Source organism: Falco cherrug, chromosome 3, assembly GCF_023634085.1.
Source record: "Falco cherrug isolate bFalChe1 chromosome 3, bFalChe1.pri, whole genome shotgun sequence".
Classification (NCBI taxonomy): domain Eukaryota; kingdom Metazoa; phylum Chordata; class Aves; order Falconiformes; family Falconidae; genus Falco; species Falco cherrug.
Genome location: NC_073699.1, coordinates 68,962,589 through 68,986,167, shown reverse-complemented (window position 1 = coordinate 68,986,167; position 23,579 = coordinate 68,962,589). Strand labels below are relative to the sequence as shown.

General features: G+C 44.6%; 1 protein-coding gene across 1 annotated transcript; it reads right to left on the bottom strand.

The window, feature by feature from the left end:
• Positions 1 to 2,711: 2,711 nt before the first annotated feature.
• Positions 2,712 to 17,925, bottom strand: CNDP2 (carnosine dipeptidase 2). The gene is made up of 12 exons (XM_055705439.1): positions 17,905 to 17,925; positions 15,321 to 15,406; positions 14,212 to 14,355; positions 11,616 to 11,778; positions 9,984 to 10,072; positions 8,886 to 9,086; positions 8,282 to 8,366; positions 7,574 to 7,734; positions 5,472 to 5,636; positions 4,809 to 4,950; positions 4,024 to 4,171; positions 2,712 to 3,406 (listed from the first exon to the last, which is right to left on the bottom strand). The coding sequence occupies exons 2-12, from the start codon at positions 15,378 to 15,380 to the stop codon at positions 3,337 to 3,339; spliced, it is 1,428 nt and encodes a 475-aa protein (XP_055561414.1). The 5' UTR covers positions 15,381 to 15,406; positions 17,905 to 17,925; the 3' UTR covers positions 2,712 to 3,336.
• Positions 17,926 to 23,579: the final 5,654 nt, after the last annotated feature.

The window sequence follows — 23,579 nt, the reverse complement described above, 5'->3', positions numbered from 1 at the left end:
TGCTTCAGTATTTGAAGGAGTTTAGCATACTTGGGTATAACTTAAAGAGAAGTTTGCAAAGCAGATCTCACCAACTTACAGCCACGCGCCATTTGGGTCAACTGACAGTAAGCTGGGCTCCTACCTGGTTTACTCCTAAGAGGCAAGTGGTACACAAGTAAAACCTGGGTGTGAAAAAGAAAAGACCATATTGAAACAATAGTCTAAGCACTAAGTCTCAGCCAAGCAGGCATGTGTTGGTAGACCTTACAGGCCCAGCCAAGATTCAGACCAGTTTAGAGAAGTTCACAACCACGTTCCCTTTGACGGTCTTGTTTATGCTGGCTTGTAAACAGAGCTGGCACATCTCTACTCAGGAAAGTTGAAGATTGTAGCTGCTGACATTTAATAAAGCTGTTGCAGGCATAACTCCACCCCAGGCAGACTATGGTGGCTCCAGGCAGAGTCCATGAGAAAGAAACTGCAAAACCAGCAAGAACATTTTGCTGGTGCTTACCATCACATCGGAGTTACTTAGCAGAGTAAAACACGTAGCAGCTACCTAAGCTAACCAAAATCATTTGAAACGTCTGTGGTCTTGCCCTCCTCCTGGTGGTACTTCCTCCGAACCAGGCAAGAGCCTGGCAGTTGTGCCTGTTCACATGGAAGTCTTTTAATGAGCATCTACCGAGGGATTTTAGTTAGACATGCTTTCATGTTATATATTAACTGGAGCTGGCCAAGCCTTTCAGTAAACTGTAACAGGTAAAAAAATAGCAATGCTTCTCTGTGGAAGATACTAGGCAGCCTTCGCACATCCAGGAGATGGTGCTGTGATTCACTGGTGTATTTTGGTTTTCCCCTTCAGCTCCCACTTTGCCATGTTAGACACTTCTGTATTGTACCGTAGTGCTGTTATTCAAACGAGTTGGGCTAAGCAAACTTCATACGATGCACAATATTCAAAGATGCAGCAAACCAGATCTCTGCAATAGATACTGGCTTTCTAGAAGTTTTCAGTCAGGTCTGAAGTAGACAAGTTACAGAAATAAGCTGGCACTGTCAGTCCTTTTTGCCTGTATTGTTCACTCAAGCCAAGTGGTGTGGTCACCTTTGGCAGGGACAAGAGAGGTTACAGCTAGAGCAACCTCTACTGTAGCAAGGTAATGGATATTGATGATTTCCAACTTTAAAATCACATACCCAAACAAATCTGAAATCCCATTCAGTCTTATAAAGGACCAATTACTTCAGCAACTATCTCCCGTGTGCTTAAACAGGCCCCTGCATTTTGCACAGGCCAAAATCCCATTTTAATCTCCTTTTCAAAGGGTTCTAGCACTTACCCTATGAGAAAATATTTCTGCTGTCTCTCTGACAGGATCTGCTTCCCAGCCTCTTCTATAAACCCCTTAACATCCTTGTGTTTTGGGCATCACTCACAACTGTCATGCTGTACTTCAGAAGTATGGGATCTTATGTCATGTCTTCAGTGCAGAACTTGAGCCAATTAGCTGATTCTCAATAAATTAGTTCCAAATGAAACAGGGCTACAGAAATATACTTTCTGAGCATAGTTCGTGACATTATCAGCTTTTCTCCTGCCCAAATAAGCTTTTTCTTTGCATTGTGAGAAAATATTACCTCAGCCCAGGAACTGGATTTTAAGTTTTGACACTTTTCAAATGGGTAGGTGAAAAATAAGTAATATAAACTCACCAGCAGCCAGGAAACTGTTTTTGTGCAAAGTTACCCCAATTAGAGAAGTTTGAGGTATCAATTCAGTAACTGAGAAAGCTGCTTTAAACACACTGACTGCTAGGACTAGTTACCCTGTATAACTAATCATGTCAGTATATGGATGACTTTCAAATACTCAGGCAAGCCAATCTTGTCCTACATACATTGAATAGCAGAGTAGTTCCACTGTCACTGAAAGGTGAGAACACAGCAAAGTACTACCCAGTGTTTGCAGAGATGCTTGGTGCTATCAAGTCCTGACACAGGTACATGATGTCTCAGTGTAGCCCAGCTACACATGCAAATTTTAATGGTACCAGATTATCTGTAGCCATCAACTTCCATGACAAACCAAGCAGAACTAGAAGGCAGAGAGGCTTTAGAAGCTTCACAGCAAGAAGACATCCCTGCCTTCTGCCCCACCAAGGGAAGAAGCATCACATGCTGCTCACTTGTCAGGGCACAGGACTGCACCATGCTGCTCTCAGGGCAAACCATTGTCACTTGAAATACTGACCTAGCTCAGCCTGTTAGTGCTGGTCAGGTAATTCAGGAACAGTGAGCCAAATCCAGTTCAGATTAGCACACATTCAATAGGGTTGCTTTTTTTTTTTTTTTACATACCAGAAGTGTCAGGAGTTTGTCTCCAAAAGACACCTTGAAGTTGATGTCAGTAGTTGCCATGAATGATGCTCTTCTCTACTCACTTATGCCTACAAATCCCACCCACACCCCTACAATATTTGTGCTAGTGTGATGACCTGGCTTACAGAGCCAAAATGGAAAATTTTCTGAGCTTTTCTTTCAGAAGAGCAGGATTTAGCAGCATCTGCTTCAAGTCAAGCTGTTACAGAGCCAGAGCCTACAGAATAAAAATGTGGTAGTCATGCGAGTGTAGCCACATTGTTCATCTGCCTCAGAAGAGCTCCTCCCACATTACCCAAAGTTGCTTTCCCTCCGAAGTAATCATTTAGTCCTTAGAGACCAAGAGCCAAGCTCTAATGCATGATTTATTGTCCTTTTCAGAGAGTACAAAGGTAGCTTTACAAAAAGATGGCCAGTAGTCATTACCACAGTGAATTCTGTTATAACCTCATTCACTGTGAATTGAAACCTGCAGGCAGGTATAAACTGTGAGACAAAGTATTTTCCAAATCACTCAGTAAGACAGATGCCTCACTACAGTTTGAACACATTCCAGTATAACCCCATAGTCTGTCACTGACTACTTCCAGGACATACGCAGGAACAAGTACCTTAACTTGGCTGCCAGTCCTGCAACTGATGTGGTTGCTTAAACAGGTGAGCAAACAATTCCTCTTGTTTTACAGGAAACTAATCATACAGCAAACCACAACTTTGAAGTGATACAGAGGGGACAAAGATGCAGTTCAGGACTGCTGACCAGATAAGAATAGTCTGTCACTTGAAGTAAGCATTTAAAGAAATTTTGGCACACAATGTTCTTTTAAGTGGAACCGCATGCTTCCCTCTCCCCCATCAAAGCAGTGGAGTGTTGATGGAAGAGAGAAGCCATGTAAGATTTGGTAACTGATGACATTTTATGGATCAGAAGTCTGAATTGTCTTATAAAAACCAGAAGGCAAAGTGTCTAACTTAGTCCTTCAGCTGGGAAACTTCATAGAGGTACGCACCAAGCATCTTCACCCCCTGGATGTAGTTGTACCTGGAAAGAACAGAACTTTCATTAGCATTGTCTGTCTTTGAGCTGTATTTCTAGCAGGTTTTCTTTTTGCAATATCAGTCCTATGCACACAGACACGACAGGCGTTACTGTTGCAGGCAGCAGTCACTACTCCCAACCTCCCTAGATCTCCCCCAGCAAGAGAAATGCCACCCTTGGGGTAGGGCAGGGGTCCTCAAACTTTTTAAACAGGGGGCCGGCGCGCGGATGAAGTGGCAGGCAGTCATCTGCGGCTGCTTGGTTCCCCCCCCCCCAACGGGGTGGGTGTGCATGTCTGTAAATACCAGGGGAAGAACTGGGGACCCTGGGGGTCCGTATTCGGCCTGCAGATCATAGTTTGAGGACCCCGGGGTAGGGCACAGCCAAGCTTGGAGACCAAAGTATAAACACTGCTTTTGGTTTCAAGTATATAAAACCAGAAGCAGTAATGGGAGCAAGATTCAGCTACAGACTAGTTGCCCAACCAGTCATGCCTGCTAGGGAGAAATGGCACATTGCCTTCCAGAGAATTAAAGAAAAGCAAGAGCTCAGTTCTTGGTCCTTCTCATAATACGTGCCAATGTCCAAAAACTCAGCCTGGTGCAGAGATAACTTCTTACCTGTTTAGCTTCTCATTTTGAGAGTGGGCACCATCATCTGCAGCTCCAACAGGAAGCAGCATGACATTCTTGCCTGTTGCTTCTTGAAAAGTCAGGGTAACAGGAATGCTTCCTCCCTCCCTTGTCAGGTCTGGTTCAACTCCAAAAACTAGAAAAGCGATACTCTAAGTCAGTTTAGAGTTGTATTTGTTTTTCCAACAAATCCTTACTTAAGCCATGAAGTATCAATCACACCTGTACCAGTGCCCACCAAATCTTGCTGGTTTAATCAGCCAGACTGCAGAGGCTGCAGAACTGTGGAGCTTCCTTCCCCTCGATGTAGTGCTGGAGTTTCGTCCCTTTCAGAGTTCGGTTCCAGCAGTTACACAAATAACACTCCAGCTGAAAGCCTGTCTGTACTCCAACCCAAGCCAGATTTTCCCCTAGCTACCCTATGCAATCTAGTCACCCTAGCATAACCAGTTAGAGGGATGCTAGGATGACTAAGCTTTGAGGGCTTTGGCTAAGTCATCTGACCTGACAGTCTCATCCTTATGCCAAAGCAACACCATACCAATGGACTTGTTCCAGTATAATAGGAATGAGCTTGATACCAAGTTTGTTTCCTTCCTATACCTCAGACTTTAGTTTAAGTACCACGCATGACATGCTTCATTACTTAGCGAGCCAAGCTTATTAGGTAAGTGCAGAACACTAAACATTTTGCAGAGATGACCTCAGTATTTCTTGAGGTGCTGAACAAAAAATTTTTAGTCCTCCCAACGCCAAGTGAAAAACCCACTGACCTGTCTTCATGGCCCTCCTACCAGCCATGTAGTGGGGATGGTTGAAGTCTGACACCCAGGGTCGTCCACCATGGCCTAAGTATACTCTGAATTTGTTGGGGCTTTGCAGTTCTGCAAACTTTTTGCTCACATAGTCTTCAACCTATAGGAAAGATTGAAGAATTTTATCTGCTGTTAGCATTTGTATGAACACTGGTAAAGACTGTACTAAAAGCATCTTAGGGACTTGCAGGTCACTACTACTGTGCAGCAATACTTCTCTGTTGCTATTATTTCTTAATATTCCTATGTATCTTTGCCCCGAAGTCAGAATCTCTCCTTTAGGCAAGTTAACAGTATACTGTAGAACAGTCAATATATCAAACTTACACTTTTGAATATGCACTTCTGGCAATCCAAGTGCCCTGCAATTAAATTAGCATTTACTCCTGAGCCCTTTGAGTTAGTTGAGAGAAATTACATAGCCAGGCCACAACGGTCCAGTGTAGGACCATATATAATGATTCCCTCCCTTATGCGAGTTGAGCTGTGGAACCAGGAAGATGGTAGCAAAGTAAATTAACAGAACTGCTTTAGAAACCAGAAATACTTTTCCCCCAAGCATGGGGAACAGGAGAAATTTAGAGACACTTGTTTTGATACCATCAATCCATCTCAACATACATGCTTTGTGACTTCTTCAGGAGTCATGTTTGGCACAAGCCTGATTGAGAACTTGCCAGTCACTTTCTTAGGAATCACAGTCTTTGCTCCAGAAGCTGAGAAGGCTCCTTCAATTCCATGCAGAGACAAGGAAGGGTATCTCCACCTATGCATAAGGATATCTCTCTGCAGAAGCAGAGAGGAAGATGTAAGGTTACATTAAGTTTGACATAGTTCCCCAAAGTAACAGTTTTTGATCTAAAAGACTTTGCAAGAAACAGTGCTCTCTCCCATGGAGAAATGCAGCTCATTCAAGACCACTCAATTATATAGTGAAGCTGTTACTCCCATTAAGCACACATTTTGATACAACAGCTGGGTTTTCAGCACGTTAAAAGATTCATGTCTATTTTTGCTTTCTCCTAGTTCTACGGAACTTACAGGACATGACCAGTCTCCTTCTGACAAGGACACAAACACCCTTTACAAGGTGCTCAAGCACAGAGTGTAGGCACCGTATTGGAAGTTCTAGTCCCCACTGCCTCAAGCCAGACAGGTGGCTTCATCACCGAGTCACATGCTTATGAAGTTCACAGGTTTTCTAAAAGCCTCACCACTGTGCAGAATGAGACATACAGTGTGCTCCTATTGATACCATCAGTTGTATTAAACTGCCTGAACTCCAGGTTGATTAAAGTGAGCACTATTGCCTTCTTTCAGATGCACTTCTGCATTTCCTCCTCCTTAACTTGGACACAGCTGCCCAGTACACTGGATACAGAGTTCAACTTACTTGGGGCCTGTATAGACAGCTACATATCTTAAACCTGAACTTCACTGCAGAAGTTCAGGAGACTTAATTTTGTGGCCTTTATGAGAACAGTTAATTTTGTTCCAGGTACAACCTGCTTCTAATCTGCTCTCAAAGCAAATTTAACTGTCACAGTTTGAATCTCTGAAGCACATGGTTTCTCACCTGGAGATTACAGCCTTCTCTGCTCTCTCTCCTTAGCCCCAAGACCCCTACTGCATGCATGCAGCTAAGTTAAACCCCCCTTGTTAAGATTTCAATCTAGCTAAGGATGAACAGATTTAGAGTATCATACATGAAGAGCATCTTGCCAGCTCCTCCTTAAATAAAAACCATTTAATACATTACTTTATAAAACAAGACTAAACAAGGAAGTCTGCATGCTCCCTGTTGATACAAACGTGAGCATGTAAAGAGAACATGAAGCATATGAAATTGTTACTTGTACCTATTTGAGTTGAGTCTGAAGTCTCCTCTGACAGTGCTAGGACAGAAGACAGACCTGCACATGTAAAACTTTTCTTTTACAACACTTGTTTCTGCTTTTTATGATAGATGTATTTACATCTAGGGTTTGATGCTTTAGAATTAGTATGCAACACCCATACCTTACAAGATTCGATGCTGTTAAAAGCATTCATTTGGAGAGCTCCCAGGATGAAGATTTGAAAAGTTCAGACATGCGTTTATTGAGCATGAGCCTGTTCAAAGATCTGGACAGCTGCCTAGTTCATGGCTACAAAACAGTCCTTGTTTGCCAAGTATAGGAAGATGTTCAGTACATCAACCTTAAGTCCATCACAGCTAGATCTCAAGCTGTTTTCTCACCTAATGAGAAGTCATCTCTGAGCAACTGCTTTACTTCCAATAACCCACTGAACTTCCTACAGATGTAGGAAATCAGATGCTTTCTGTAGATGTGGTATCTGACCTCTAGAAAAGTGCTACAAGTTATTAATCTAGAATTAGGAGAACAGCACTAGACAAAAGCCCGGTACAAGTTTGAAATGCTACTGATACATAGGCTAAGGAACAAGTTTAAAGTTATCTAGACTGCTTACCTTAAACATAACCTAGACTAAATTTCCAAGCACCTAACACTTCACAGAGGAACAGCCACTTTTAAGTATGTGGGCATCTGTGCAGCAGGTGAAATTATCTTTAAGGCAATCACACCATTTTAAGGACATCAGCTGAATTTTAAACTACTGCATATACTTGGTAAACAAGTATCCACAGAAGCTTTGTTATCTATATTAGAAGACAAACAACTAACAGCTAACCAGGGCAGAGAGGGAGAAGTACAGTTTACCTTTGTATCATGCAATAGTTTTGTTGCTCCTACATCTTTTGCATACTCTTCAAGGTCAAAATCAATCTTCTCATATAGTGCCAGCTCCTCATCAGTAACAGGTGCCACTGCTTCATTAATGCCTGGGATAAGGATTTTCCCTTTCTTGTCTGTAAGAGAACCTGTAAACAAGAAGCACCTTCTATCAGGATTCACACAGAAGAAACAAGACTTCATTGCTGGGAACATTTTCCATGGGAAATACAAGTCTTCATCTGAAAACTTTGTAAACTTATGAAATGAAATTCTGACCTTTACTTCCCAGAGCCTGTACCACTAGACATGAAAGGCACTTAGGAAATTTGCAAGGAAGTGCACATTTTGGATAACCAACTGTGTTGAATTCTACTGCTATATGTTTGGCTGGCTGTTTGAAAGCATAGAGTTCAATATGGCATCCACAGAAGTGTCTGCAGAGAAGTGCTGCTTTAGTTACACAGGTTTGCAGCAAGATTTTAAGGGAAGTTAAATTAGACAGCTTCTTGGCAAGAGCATCAAATTTCATTGTGTAAGGCATCAGCCTTGCATACCTGACAAGCACCATTTCATTGGTCATTGCTTTGCTAGTGTAAACAGTCATTAGAAACCTCCTTCACAGCAAACTCATTCATGCTTTAATGGCTCTTACTCCCATTTTAGATGCATTCAGTGAAACATGCTTTTTCTTACCCATTAGAGTAATAAGGTCTGTCATGGCCTCATGTACTGAACCACCATAAACTCCAGAGTGAAGGTCTTTGTCACTGCATTCCACCTGGTTTGAAGCGAATCAAGGTTCAGGTTAATTTTAGCATGAGATACCGTCAAATGCACAGAACAGACATTTACCTTAGCTTCCTGCTGCATATATTTCGAGAATGTATCTGGTTTTGAAACCAGACCACTCAGTTGTAGAACATTAAAGCTGATATGCCTCTCATTGCTCTGTGGAGTACAAGCCCTTTAGTACTGACTGTCCCAAGCTTGGGGACTTCAGTGGTGACATGTCTTCCTGCACTCAAGAAAGTATCTGGATAAAGATACCTATACAATTTGATAATCCTCCAGTGAAGGTGCTGTCTCATCTCACTTCATACACCTGAAGGCTATCCCTCCCACCCTATTATCATACAGGATAGTAAAAGGAAGATATTTAGACAATTAGTAGAAACCATTCTACTTAGTTTCACCTTTTCCAAAGAAAAGTTTTTGGCATGAAGACATTAGAGCCACTACTCTTCTGCAGAAAATTCAGTTTAATAGTACTGGGTTTGCATTGTATTTCAGCACTTACCTCTATGAAGTAGTAGCAGATACCCCTCAAGCCATAGGTGATACAAGGCTTCTTCTTGCCTAGCCAGTAGTTGTCAGAAATGCAAACATAATCTACATCTTTGAAGAAAGAATCTCGCTGAGCAAAAATCAGTTCATCAAGGCCTTCAGATCCTGATTCTTCCATACCCTCTAGGCAAAACTTAATGTTTACTGGAAACCCCTTTGAAAAACATGAACAGATTAAGTATGTGAAAACATTGGACTCCTTTAGCAGTCAGTAAATTTCATCTGTTACATACAAAGCATAAAAGTGGACATGTGTAAATTGGTTTTGTTACAGCAGAACTTGTTAATTATACACTAAGTATTACAAAGTTTAGACTGCACTGATGTTGAGGGCATTTACACCACCCTTCATTTAATGGAATTCAAACTCTTCAAGAAAGTTTTACCTAAGCTCTAGAACTTCTTCCCAATCCCCTTAACTGTGGGAACACAGCAGAAATCTGCTGCCAAAAGGTAAGTCACAGGGCTAGCAAAACTAATATTAAGCACAGAAATTGCATGCCACAGTAGGAGTCAAGAGCCACCCTGTCTACCGAGGCTACCACACTATGCTTAGTTGATAATTGGTAATTCTTCTCACAATAGCAACTCATCTTCTAAGATAAAGCAGACACCTTGAGCCGTTTCTGATTGCACATTTTCTTGAACAGAAACAGCAAAGCTCCTAGTTTAGTGTTACAAACTTAATCTCCTCTTAGAGCTCAGTGGCAGAGACATTAAGCTTTTTTTAAAGGCCAAGCTAATTTAACACTCTTACTTGAAGGGGTAACATTTGATTATTCCTTCTGCTCCAGATGCCTGCATATGTATTTTCCTTCCTACACATTTTGTTAAGGCAGAACCATTTGAAGTGCAATCCAACTATCTGCAAGACTAACTTGTCAGCAAGTCAGCTCAACCCTATGGGAACACCAGGAAATTTACAGGACTATTGCATCACTTACCTGATGAGCTGAATAAGCAGGCTCACCTCAGGTGTCTGTGGCTTGGATAACATTTATTGTTAGACTCAGCTGTACATAGAAAAGCAGGACACATTTTGGGCACATACCTGGTTAGTTTGTTGATAAGCCTCCAAGGCATTCAGCCAGGCAAGCACAGGACCTTTGTCATCTGTTGATCCCCGCCCATAGAGTTTTCCTGTAGAAACAAGAAAAAAATTAACCAGTGTGGAGAAAGACTAGGATGAAGCTTCAACCATCTCTTGTCTGCAGGAGAGAACATCTTTTTGGATAAGCTTTTTAGTCCTGCTTATATTAACTTTCATTGCTGATTCTTCTGAAGTAGCAGTGTTACTTCCCACCTCATATACCCACGCAAATGGGACAGTTAGAGGACTACAATGGTTTTCCCATTTACAAGACTACCCAACCTATTCCCCCAGCTGCTCCCCAATAGAACCTAAACATATGTAACTGCCTTGGGCTATATGGTTCCCATACCCTCCACAGTAATGCCATTTCCTACAAGCACAACAGTAAGGGTACAGAAACAAGCTACCTCCTTTTAACAGAAACCTATCCAGTATTAGCTTCAGTTCAATTGTTCTTGGCTTGAAGAGTAAGAATTCATTAGCTAGTGACCAACCACTTCTCTGGATTCTCCAGATAAAAGTGAATCTCCCCAGAAAGGGCTTTAGATATCTAAGACAAGTTTTACAGGCTGTAGGGAACTCCCAGGAACTGTAGCATGTTGGATCACAGTAGGGGCAGATACTGTTGCAACTCAGAGCTGTGGCTACAACCCCTAAAGGCTACGTGTTAGCACAGCGATAGAACAGGCCAGACAGCTTGCATGGTAAGGAGCCACTGGTAAATACACTTCTTACACTGCCAGGGGCACAGAGACAAGCAACAGCAAGTCTAGTTCTTGCTATCAGACAAGATAATCTGATTTAGTAACTTGGACTCTGCTGCCTATGACCAAGTGCCCAAGTAGAAATACTAGTTACCACGGATGCTTTTCTTGGTAATCATTAATGATTATGCAACAGCAATGGTTAGTGTCCTTCTACTCATGTGACCTTTGTCACAACACTGTGCAAATGAAACAAGGAAGAGGTTGTTAGCACCAGCTTTAAACAGAAAAGGTTTTTAGTCTCCTCTTGGCTACTGGCAATGTTGCTTCAACCGGAGTTCCTGCAGGATTTCTTCACCCCCACTTATGGGAGGACACTTGTCTGCGCTCTGTAACCCAGCTTCTGCAGTACTCATCACAGCACAGTATGCAAAGAAAAGGCAACCCAGGGAGGCTGCTGTACAACTCCTTTCTCCAGGCATAAACCAGCTGTTTTCAGTGTTTGTCCCCTGTAGTGGTTCAGAATCCCTGCAGTCTGACATGACCTTGCAGGCTGCAAGTTGTGAACAGCCCAAGAAACTAGTTCTAAAAAGCTTTCTGACAACAAACTGTTATCATGGAAGGCAACAGTTAAGACTTTGCTGTAGCTACAAGAAAGAACATGCAAGCACAGCCTAGATGATCAGAACAGGAAACAAGCCAACAGCAGCTGAGATTTTGCAACTCTGCACGTGCCATGCCCCCTTCTGCCTATTTTATCTCAACAGTATTTAATACACACCCATGTCTTGTCTCACTCCTTCAAACAAGGGTACAACTTTAGAAAGCTGAGAAACACCCTACTTGTTAAAGAAGTGTTCATCAGTTTGAAGTCTGCTGCTCTTACCTTCTCTTTCTACCAGTGTGAAGGGCTCACTATCCCAGCCATCTTCTAGTGCTGCTGGCTGAACATCCAGGTGACCATATACACACACGGTCTTTTTGCATGGATCTGAGCCAAGTGTTCCCAGAACAATTGGTGGTAGAGGAATAACTGATCCATCAGGCAGCTAGAAATAGAAGGCAAGAAGCTTTATTCAAGTGTGGAACATCAGTGGCATATTTTTATCAGACGAATTAATTTAACATTACAGAGGTTGTGAGATTAGGGGCATGGACAGCTAAACAAAACGAAGTTACTTAAACTGATTGCCAGTGGTGTGCCAATGAAGGCATGATGGCACCATGCCGGTAAGTTTCCTAATAAGTCCCAGTAATAGTAAAAATGTTCCAAGCCACTCAGAACTGCTAGCTTTAAGCTAATAATTCTGCATCAGATTTTAGCAGAGCAAGCTGTCTGCATGCCAAAATGCCACATCTAATGCTGAACTAAGCATAAGTAATAAACTCCATTCAATACCACATTCTGTATTGCTTGTCACTGCACTTTCATCCTGTCCAGTACAGCATCCTAGACAAAAATTTCCTGACAGCAGTGTCACTGACTAACACATGCCCACACGCAAGTGTAGACTGGAACAGAGAAATACAGCTGTTACACTGACCCCTTAACTTAAGGGCAGGGTAGTGCTGATGAACTTAGTTCAAGAGTGGAACTTGGCTTTGTCCTTTGAAACACCCCATAAGCAATTATCACGTTATTAATTTCCCTTCCAGTGAACACCTACTCCTAGACACTGTTCAGCAGATCAAGATCAGCTTTGACTTTTTGCTCATATGGACTCCAAGCTCTGATTATTTTTTTTATCAGCAGGTTACATGGTCCTTGGCCAGCTGCAGCTGTGATTAAAGTATTATTACAAGAATTTACACTTGAATAATCAGTACAAACTGCTGTGCAGCAAACAAAGTTAGATCAGACAAGTTCACCACTTGCTTTACATTGTCCTTCATTGATATAGCATTAACAATATACATAAACTGGCTAGTTTTCCCTGTACTCAATATAACATACTAAAGTTAACTTTAATTCAGCTACAAGAGTTTCCTGAATAGAAATGTTACTTGCAAAATTCTGTAAAATCAGTTCTTGACCCTAAAAAGTTACACTGATGAAAGAAACAAGTTTGTCTCTGAACTAACTAATTTGATAGGATTTTAGGCCGTAGGTAGTAGCAGAGCTAGAATTACTCTACAGATTCCCTCCCAGGAGGACACATGAAGTTAGCTGCTCCCCTGCTGGGACATGTAGTGCTACAAGCAAGCATATCCTAGTTGCTAAAATCAAAACCTGCTCAGATGATTCTGATACATATATTTCACCTAGCAGTCATTAGCACCAATTACAGTGACAACTTTCTAAAACTAGCAAGCAGTCCAATGCAGCAGGGTTTTGAATGGCACTAAATCCTACTCTATAAATTTTGGTATTGGGCTTATCTTTGACATGTAGTGACCACTTCAAAGGAGGTTCATATGTGATTGATGGTTTCCTAGGATGAAATTATCATCATCATAAGCATAAACACATTTCCCAGGTGAAGAAACAGTGCAGATACCTAAAAATAAGGAGGGAAGTGATCTTATTAAGGATCCTTCTATATCTGTAAGGGAGCAGTGCAATTTTGTGACAAATGTAGCCTTCTGGAAGAGCCTAAAAGTCTTCTGGAAAACTTCTTGAAACTTTAGTCAGTATCTTTACAGCCTATGGGTCTATGACACAACACCAGACTGCTGTTAAAAATGGCTAACATTTTTGTTTTCAGGTGCTCTGTTCAGGTTCAGTTAAGTATTTAATACATAGCCCAAAATGTAATACACCACATTTAACTGATCTGGATCCCAAGGTTTATTATAAAGTTTTCAACAGGAAGCTTTGACTGTGTAGCAGGAAAGACATCCCACACCCCAACAGGTTACTGCCTTTCTAGGCCACTACCCACAACACTCTTGCGTGGTGATCCTGACAAGACCATCAGACATCAAGGAATTAGTGATCCACACAGCCTGAGTACACCCAAGCCTGTGCTGTGTTATGCTGCACACACAGCTTCACCTTCCTGCCTGTATTGTGCTGTGCATATCCTTGAGCTGCAGGATAAGCTTAACCAGTTTGCTGTAGCTTGCAGAGTTCCCGCTTGGCACTGGTGATAATGCCACCTGCATGTCCTTGTCTTTATCTAAAAGTGCACCAAGAAGTTCTCATGTGAATTTCCCTCTTGTATGGCAGTGGAATCAAACAGCTTTAATGTAATGGAACAGTATTTCCATAAATGGGATCTGCACAGCATGCTGCCTGCTGATTGATGCCTGCTAGATGTTGCACAGCTTGGAGTTCCCAGTATCTGAAGGGCCGTAAGATTATCTATACTATCCTCTTTCTTTATAGTGGTAGCTCTAATAAACAGCATTTTAAATGATACTTTATGAATTTTAAGTGCCTTTCTGACTGAGATCCTAAGCAGCCAGCACCTCCTAGTGCAGAACACCTTGTCTTCTACAGAGATTTTTTCTACTAAGCTAACATGGAGATGCTCACATACCTTTTGTTTCCCAATATCCATAAGCTGGGTTGTGCCTCCCAGTCGCTCGATATCCTTTGCAGCAACCTCCATCATGCGTCTGACTTCAGCCCTCTTCTCCGGCCATGCTGACACACTCTGGATTGCCACCCATTGAGCCAGCCGCTGCAGAAAGAGAAAAGCTAAACATTTTGCTACACATGAATTATGGCATGGGAGGCACTACACAAATACAACACCTTGCAATTCAACTAAGACTGTTTTGGTAGAGCTTAAACTTGCAAATCAGCTCTGTCCTCTGCTCAAAGGAGTACTTTGTTAGTATGACACTCAAAAGCTCTCTAAATCTTTACCTTCCTACAACTGCCCCTGCAGTATAGCACAAAGTCTACAGATACATAAGGGTAAACTTACAAGTATGGCAACTTGTACATATTGTGCCTTTCTGCTTGCTGTTCTTTAAGTATCCAGAACAAGCTAATGTCTTTCAGGCTTCTCAGAAAGGCCACATTAGCTTTTCCCCCCATCAGTGTGAGATCAGTGAAAGCAACTGGCAGAAGTCAACCTGAACACCAGGCATAGTTCTTGCCTAAGAGTTTATGGTGCTGTACCACTGACTCCTTCACAGGTCAAGGGGATTGCAATACAATGTGCAATTAAATAGCAGGTTAAATAGCGAAGTACAGAAGATAACCCCTCCTTCTGTACCCCAACATAAAGCTTTTGTGTATGAAACTGTTTATTCCAGCCTTGCTTATATCTTTCTTCTCCCATCTCAAAAGGGGAGAGACAGTATAAACCTAGTCTGGCATTCAGGAATCTGTGTCAGATTTCTTGAACCTCTAAATAAGTCACTGCTTGCACCATACAGTAATAGAGCATTTCCTAAAACCCACCATAGAGATTTAGGTCTTTGAACAGAACTACACCTCAACTTAAGAAACAGTTTTCTTGCATGAGCCAAATCAGTCACACCTGCTGCCCACCCACCCACCCCACCCCCTGTTACTTGGCATTACTCCATTATTGAGTATATTATATATGTGTAACAACAAGCTTGAAGCTGACCACCTAACTCCTAATATCCCATAGCCATCTGTGCTCCAGGAGAAAATTCAAAGGAAACTTACCTGAATATAGAGGTCCTGGTGTTCATCAATGTATTTAAAAAGGGTTTCAAGGGCAGCCATTTTCTGACCAAACAGTGTTGAAGATTCTGTCACAGAAAAATAATTCAGCCTTCACAGGTTTAAGCAGCACATCAGTCATCAAGCAACCACAGAAGACTTTTGCCTTTCAACTACTAATGCCACGCACCAAGCTGTGCCAATATAAAACCTAAGGCTACTCCCTCTCAGTCACAGTGAAGTGGCTAAACAAAAACATACAATCTCAACACTGGTGTTCCTGCTTCTCACCCCAAAATGACTTGGAGAGTTAAACTGAGCAAGCTTGCCTACAGAGATATACTTCACTTCACTGCAGAATTACAGGCAAAGTGTTACTCCAGTAAAATGCAGCTTCAAGGAGATTTCAAGAGTTCAACTAGTAGTGTGCCATAGGCTTGAACACTAGTAACTAGGTCCAAGAAAGCACCACACTTTGTGCTCTACAAACAAGGTTAAAAGCAGGCAGCTTAAGAACTGTATTTTGTTTTCGTCAGCTTTCAAGTCCCAACTTGCCACTGAGTCTTCCCAAAGGTCAGACTGAAGCCATGGAAACAGAAAGCAGACCCAGCAGCCATGAGCAAAGTGGTCAGTGACTAGTTCAATGCTACCACTTCCTTGTTTTATTGTAGTTTCAACTGCAGTTCATGTGAGAAAATCCAAGACTCTCCCCTCCTCAGTTTTCTGTCTTCCTTAGCAGTCCAAAGTCCCATTGAAGAGACACAATGTCCACTCAACCAACAAAACCAACAAGCTTAAACTTAGTTCTCAAGGTAGAACTAAAGATACAGCACCTCCTCTAAGCCAGGAAAATAATGAGCTTTACAAATACAAAAACAATCTTTACAAATACACTGAAATCCAAGTGCCTAGACTGCAAGAAAAAAAAGCGTCTGTGTAATACACTGAATAAGCACGCTCAGCAGCACCAACTACTGTGATTCAGTCTTTAGTGCAGTCAGCTTTACAGCAGATCTTTTAAGTCCTTCTTCCACTTTTACATGGAAGTCACAAGACAAGTATGATAGTTGCTGAAATACTTGTCTTAGGATTTCTTGAACAGCTGACTACGTAGTTGAATACTTTAAAGCTGCAGGTTTTCCAACACAACATACTGTGATATAAGCACATCCTACCACCCCACATCTACAAAAGACTCACAGAACACATTGTCTTCCAAGCAGGGTTGTACTTATATGGATCACTGATATCCGACACACCAAAAATCCATCCACTCACTGGAAACGGGTTCTGTTTAATTTACAGCATCCAGCAAGTTTAAGCTTGGATAATGAGTTTTAAGCACCAGTTAGAACAACACCAAGCCACCAGACAGCTCAAGCATTCTCTTCAACAGTCATGAATGGTGAAAACTGAACACCTTCAAAAGGACTATATAGACATAACCAAGTTAAAGCAATGCTTCTCACTGAAGCCTGGTTTCCATAACAAAGCCACCATCCTCACATGCAGTTACAGCTCAAGCATGATTCATCTGGGCCTTTTCATGGTAGCCAGCACACCAGCATCTGTCACGTGCATCTGACCCTCTCCTTCACATAACCAGTTCTTACAACAACATCAAGACCCTAGCTTCACAGCACAGACACAAAATACAACTTACTACTTGGAGGCTGATATTCTGTTCAAAACAAACAAGGCCTGAACTTGAATCACTCAAGTCACACTGTAGAGCTGCAGAAGAGTCTGCCCCAGTAGACTTCAGACTTGGAAAAACAAATGTTGCTTTACTGCACAACCCAAGGCTGAACATTACTTTCCCTCCCCTCTCAAAAAGCAGGGCTAGAATTTCCTGTGGGTCCCTCACATCACAGAACTGAATTCTTCCAGCCTGCGTGGAAGAACCTCCACAGCTCTACCTTTTCACAGCACTGTAGCAGCTGCACTTATGAAATAAGGTAACCCCAAGGGACTATCAATGCACTGTGACAATTTTGCCCTCCTTATTCACAGGCAAGATCAGTACCCCACATGAGAGCATTTAATCGAGTTAGTCAGTGGCAGTCACAGAGCACTTGCCACCTTCCACAAGCCACTGCAAGCAGCAGCATACAGCCCCGCGCCCACCTCACAGGCCCTGCTCTCTGGATCGAGGCTGACTTAAGGTCAAATCTGGGGCTGTACGAGACTTTGCAGCAAAAGGGAAAGTTCAGCGGCGCCCCCACAGAGGTACACCCCGGAGGTGGGGGGGGGGGGCACGGCGCAGGGCTCCTAAGGACAGGGAAGAGGCTCACAGCCAGCGAGAGCAGGCGCGGGGGCAGCGGCAGCTTCCCTCAGGGGGGCTGCCACCGCCGGGAGAGCCGGCCCGGCCGCGACGCGAGGCCGAGCAGGCGCTTCCTACAGCGGGACACCGCACAAGGCCCGGCGGGGACGCCGCGCACCCGACGCCCGCCCGCAAGGCCGCGGCGCGGAGGCAGCCGCCGGTGGGGCCGCGGGGAGGCAAGGGGCTGCCCTGCGCGCCGCGCCGCCACAACGCGAGGGGGCCGGGGCCGGGCCCGGGCCCGGCCCCTGCCGCCCCGCCACTCACTGTGCCGGCGCCGCACCGCTTCCCCGTCACAGGATACCAGCGCCCCCGCGGCGGAGCTTTAAATACCCCCGCGCCAGCCCCGCCCCGCGCCGCACGCCGCGGCGGCCAATCCGCATGCAAGGAAAGGGCAGCGCGGCGGCCGCGCGGCCGCGGGGCGGGGTGCGCTGCGAGGCGGGGCGGGGCCGCCGGTGGAGGGGGGCGCAGCTCTGCAGCGCCTCCGAGCGGCCACACCGCGCTACGGCGCCCAGGGGCCCCGAGGCGGGGTGGGGCAGCGGCGCTGCATCCTGCTGCCCGCGGGCATCCCCGTGAGGAGGGGCGGCGGTGACGAACTTCCCACCCTCCAGTGAAACGTGATCAGCAAGGACATAAATAATGCGAGAGAAAGATGAGTAAAAGTAAAGAAGATAATAAAGGGGAATAGAATATGGGCGAATATAATGTGGGAGAAATTTGGCAGATCTTGCCAAAGCCTGTCTGGACAACTGAATTATTCCAGCCAAAACTGGGAGTATCCGTATCACCTTCCTACATTTGTGGTTTAGCTAGATTAGACGGATTTAGGTAGATTTAGATGTGGTTTAGATAAGGCAGATAAGGCGAGTGCGTTATGAACAGGAAGGTGCAGAAGTGAAGTAAGACCACCTGGTGAGGAGTTTCCTTTGCTCCTAACAGTGATGGAAAGGCATAAAGTCATTCCACATGCAGAAAGATAATAATTCAGGTAAAGCTTGCTATTAATTGCACCTGACCTAAACAAAGCATGTCCTTATATAATGGGACCTGCTGAAGCTGCTTCTGTTCACGAGTAATTGAATAGCTCTGATGTGTATAGCTACTAACCACATATGAGTGCAAGAATTTGGTAACGCATATTGTTTTATAGGCATTCTTAAAAGAACTGTAGAAATGGTGTTTGGCCCTAGGCTGTAGTAGAAGTATTTGTTACCTGAATTACTGAGGGAGGTTCACCACTCAGACATATGGGGGGTGCACTGCCAGCACCGCGCATATTAGGAATTGTGCTGGTAAAATTTCCTGAGAGCATAAAGCTTGGAGATGGATGCAGTAAAGAGGAGGAAAATGGAACAACCTGATGACCCTGAGGATTGCAGAAATAAAACCAGAGTGAAACTAGGCAACCGGGAGCTCATAAGTGGGAAATGAGTGAGGAGTGGGACATACTAGCTGGTCACAGCAGGTCCAGGAACTGCTGGGAGCCGCTGTGGGACAGAACATGACTGGGGAACCTGGCGGGGGGTGGCTGGGGGGTGAGGTAAGTGCTAGGGCCTTGTGCACGGCTGTGGTCAGCGTTGTCCCTTTGTGCACTGCCGGGCACAGCTCCTGTCACCTGTGGGGGATGAGCTGAAACTACAACAGCAGGTGCCAGGGGGGCCGCTCCAATGGCCAGAGAAACAGAATCTCTGAGCATACGAATTTGGCTTCAGTAACCTACAGAAAAGACTGAGGAAAGACACAGTTGCAAGCATGCTTTAACGAGCAAGGGGGAGGAGTACAATTAGACAGTAGCCGTAGGGGCCTGTGGGCATCCCCTTCCCTGCAGGTTTGGCTGCCTGGGCCAGGAGCCAGCCAGGGACGGAGAAGCCAGGGCTGCCCCCTCACACTTGTGGTGCTGGGGAGAGGCTCCCAGGCGGCAGCCAGGGCTGCCCCTGACCCGTGGGAGCTGCTTTTGGCTGGGCTGCCAGCGCTTGGCCCCACCTGAGCTCCAGGTGCCACTGTCACAGCTCTGCCTGGCCTGGCCAGGGGCCATGCTGTGCTGGGCATTCACAGGCTGGTGCCTGGCCAGGCCTTGCCCCAGTCCCCGGGAAGGCGCGCGCTGCCCGGTGCCCCCCGGTGCCCCCCGGTGCTCCCCAGGGCCCGGCTCCGGGCTGGGGGTGGGACAGGCCCTGGCTGCCGGGCCCTGCCCTGACAGACCCCCACGGGTCCACACCCGACCCCGGGGAGCCCCTGGCATCGGGACAGCCGGCACTGCTCTGCCTTGGTGGAAGAGCCGACGGCCAAATCTACTGCACGCGGACAAATGGAGCTTTAGAAACTGGAATAAAGTTTCTATCTGCAATTATATGAGGAAAAACCTTGCCCAGGAGCAAAAGGAAAGATAAAAGACAGGAAAAAAAGAAAAGAAACCCCTTCTAAAAAGCAGTTTGCTGCATTTATGAAAGGTATTATGTGACATGATCTAGCATGATTTCTGGTGACCTCTTTCCATTCCCACGTTTTTACGTGAAAGTAATTTTTGATACTTTTGTCTCACATCCAAAACAAACCCCACAAACCAAAAATACAGATCAAGGACACCAGCTGAAAAAAAAAATAAAAATAAACCATTAGGGAAGCATATAGTGAAAATATTGTGTACTGTGTTATCAGAGTTTTCTGCAAGCCTGTATTGATCTCAAATCCACAAAGGATTATGTGAAGAACTAACAGGGAAACCACATAGTAGCTTACCCAAGTGAAAATAACAACAACTTTTTTGAAAGATAACAGGCCCAATTATCAGCTCTGAGGGCCTTGTAAATTGTCTTTAAGGGAATGCAGTTTTGCTTTGCAAGGCTGGTAATTTGCAAGTGAAAAGAACATATGCATGCATAAAAATCCCTTGGGGACAGAGCAGAAAGGAAGAGTAGGAAAAGACATATTTATCAGAAATGCTTTAGGGACAGATGGTGACAAAGCGAGGTACTTTATAAAGAAAATATAAGGATGCTCGGCCTTCTCTGGTCCAGGTGAAGCTATCTAAACAGCAGCTATCTAAGCTGCTCTATTTCTGTTTTTAATATGTTGTCTTTGAAATAGTTTTGTTCTAAATAAGTCATTCATTGATACTTGTGCCACTGTGCTCAAATTACAGGAGTGTAGCATGTACGAGGCAGCTGAAGCAATAGCAGCTGAGTAGGTGAGGGGCCTGAAACCCAAGCACTGGGCTGAGGGGAGGACAACATCGTGAATCAGCTTTGCAGGATGGCTGTGGACTGAGAGCCGTGGACCATGGGAGGCCAACAGAGACATCATTGCCTTAATAGCTGTGGCCGTCCTCACTGAAAATTCCCATGCAAACCCATAAAACGGGACAGAAAGCCTCTACAAATGCTACAGTAGATGTACAAAATCTCGCTTTCATTTCTTTTGAAATTAATTTCAAGCAGTGGTTGTGTCCCCGTATGTGGGTGTATGGCATCTAAAAATCTTACATTGCTCAGTTTCTTTGTCCTTTCTCCTGAGTGAGATAAATACATAACAGTTACTTTACTGCACTTCTGAGGGGAAAAAAAAGAAAAAAATATAAAAAAACCATAAAAAGCTGTAAATTAGTTGTCTTCAGCCTCTTTGTTGTATTGTGCTATTTCCTGCTCTGTCTTCCTCTTTTTGTCTTTATTTTGCATGGTTCTGCTTAGGTGGGTCACAAGCCCAACTTTCTAAACATCAGAGGCTCACACATTAGGTGGACTGCTAGATTGAAAGGAAAGGTTATGTATGCAGATTGACAGAACAATGCAGCTTTGTTGGATTTATTTGCTTTCCTGCACATTTTGACTCCATTAACATTGCTTGCCTTAAATACACTAATCTGGGTAAGGACTTGAAAGCTTCAAGATAACATTTTTGGAAGGGTCTTCCTTCCATTCCTACTTTCAAATGCACAAGAAGGCAAAGTGTGTTCACTTCTGCAGATGGTACACGTCCCCTAGTCAAGCTGGCATGTCCCAGGGATTCACTGAGGTTTGGATTTTCTCTTTTTCCCAGGTGCTTCACAAGATAGGTGGGTGTTTCATACAACCAACCTGCATCACAGGCCTCATCAAAACAACTTAAGGTCCCAGAACACCTTTATGGATGAGGTAAAAGTACATGTTCGCTCTCTTCTTTAGGACCCTAATCCCTGGGAATACCTCATTAGCACTGTGTTAAAAAACAGACTTCTCTTCCACTCCTCTGGAGTCTGAAAGCCATGAAGGTGTCACCAGGATCTGTTACTGAATACACAAGACTGGCTTGTTGTATTGGTAAGATTTATGATCATCAAAATCTTATACTAACCCTTGCTGGGTTTTGTATCTTCTCTGTGGATCTGCACATTAACATGTAGACTCTATGGGATGAAGCCCATAGCCATCTGAGACACATCAGGTTTTCCTCCAAATTAATTCCTGCCCTTCTCCTGATACGAGAGAGAGATTAGAGAAATCGACAAACTGGAACAAATTAGGTATGGACAAACTGGATTGGTTGGTGGCAGCAGGCCACCATGATGGTTAGGCAGGCTGGACAACATGGTATATGGAAATGGCCAAGAAACATGGGTTTGTTCAACCTGAAGCTGGGAAAGCCAAGTGGTATCAAATGTCTGTCTACTATTAACTAAAGGGAGAGTGCAGAGGAGGAGACCGATCACCCTCAGAGGCACACAGCAAAATGACAAGAGGCAGTGATCACAAGTTGCAGCAGGAGAAAGACTGAGTAGATATAAGGAAAAAAATTGTCAGGGAGGAAGTGGCTGAGCACTGGAACAAGTTATCCAAGAGCCTGTGGAGTTTCCACCCACGGAGATACTTTCCAAGGAGCAGCGGGGCCCAGGTGAGACGACCCAGCGAGGGTGACCCAGCACAGGGGCATCCCACAGCATCTGAATGTGATGGGCAGAGCCAGGGGCAGATGACAGAGTCCATCAACAGCCCTAGACGTGGCAAGCCATAAGCCAGGTCCAGGGTGCAGCCAGAGTCCTGTCAGGAGCAAAAGGAGATGGAGCCAAAGGTTGGTCTGCGGCAAAGGTGCAACATGGGTCCAAAGCCCATGCAGTGGGCAGGGATGGGGACAGGACTGGAAACAGCAGTGCTCTGAAGCGCTGCCAGCCCTGCCCATCCTATCCCATCCCATCCCACCCCCAGGTCCCCCCCCCGGCCCCCCATGGCCAGGGCAGCAGCCTGCCCCAGCAGGGCCAGTCTCCAGCTCCCCACGGCCCTGCCTTGCCCAGCCATGAGGTCCCCCAGGCCAACCCACCCTTGGGCCCATGTCCTGGCCCTGTCTCAGCCCACCCAGAGAGGTGGTGGGACAGGCCCTGGGTGGGGACACATGCCCTGAGAGACCACCTGAGGATTCCCCACTGCTCCTGGCCTTGGGCCCACAGGGAGCCCCTGGCCCACCCAGTACCCTGACAGTGGGGTCACCAAGGGTCAGCCTACCTACAAACATAGGTCTGAGGTCCGTCTGGGAGGCAGGGCCGGAGCTCTGGGCAGGGTTCTGCACTAGGTGACCTCCAAAAATCCCTTCCAACCAAAAGCAATCTGTTATTCCTAGAATCTGCAGTCTGATCAATCTTGAACAGAGTCTTAGAAGGTTTAGAAGAGATACTAGTAAAAATTTACTCTGTTTTTCAGCTTGTTTGCACTGATACTTGAAGGCAAGCTTCAGGTAAAGGGAGAATCCTAAGTGAAAGCATAAGACTAAAAAAAATGTTTTTAAACTTAAAGATAATTCATTTGAAATATTTAAAGAGCTGTTGCAGCAAACGAAAGGGATTGTTTCTCCAAAATGAACGGAACAAGAGCAAGCTTACATCACACCAAAAAACTTGAAAGCTGGGAATCCAGAAACATTTTCTAACATTAAGGATTACAAAGTATTGTGTACTAGGTCTGGCTGGGATGGATTTAATG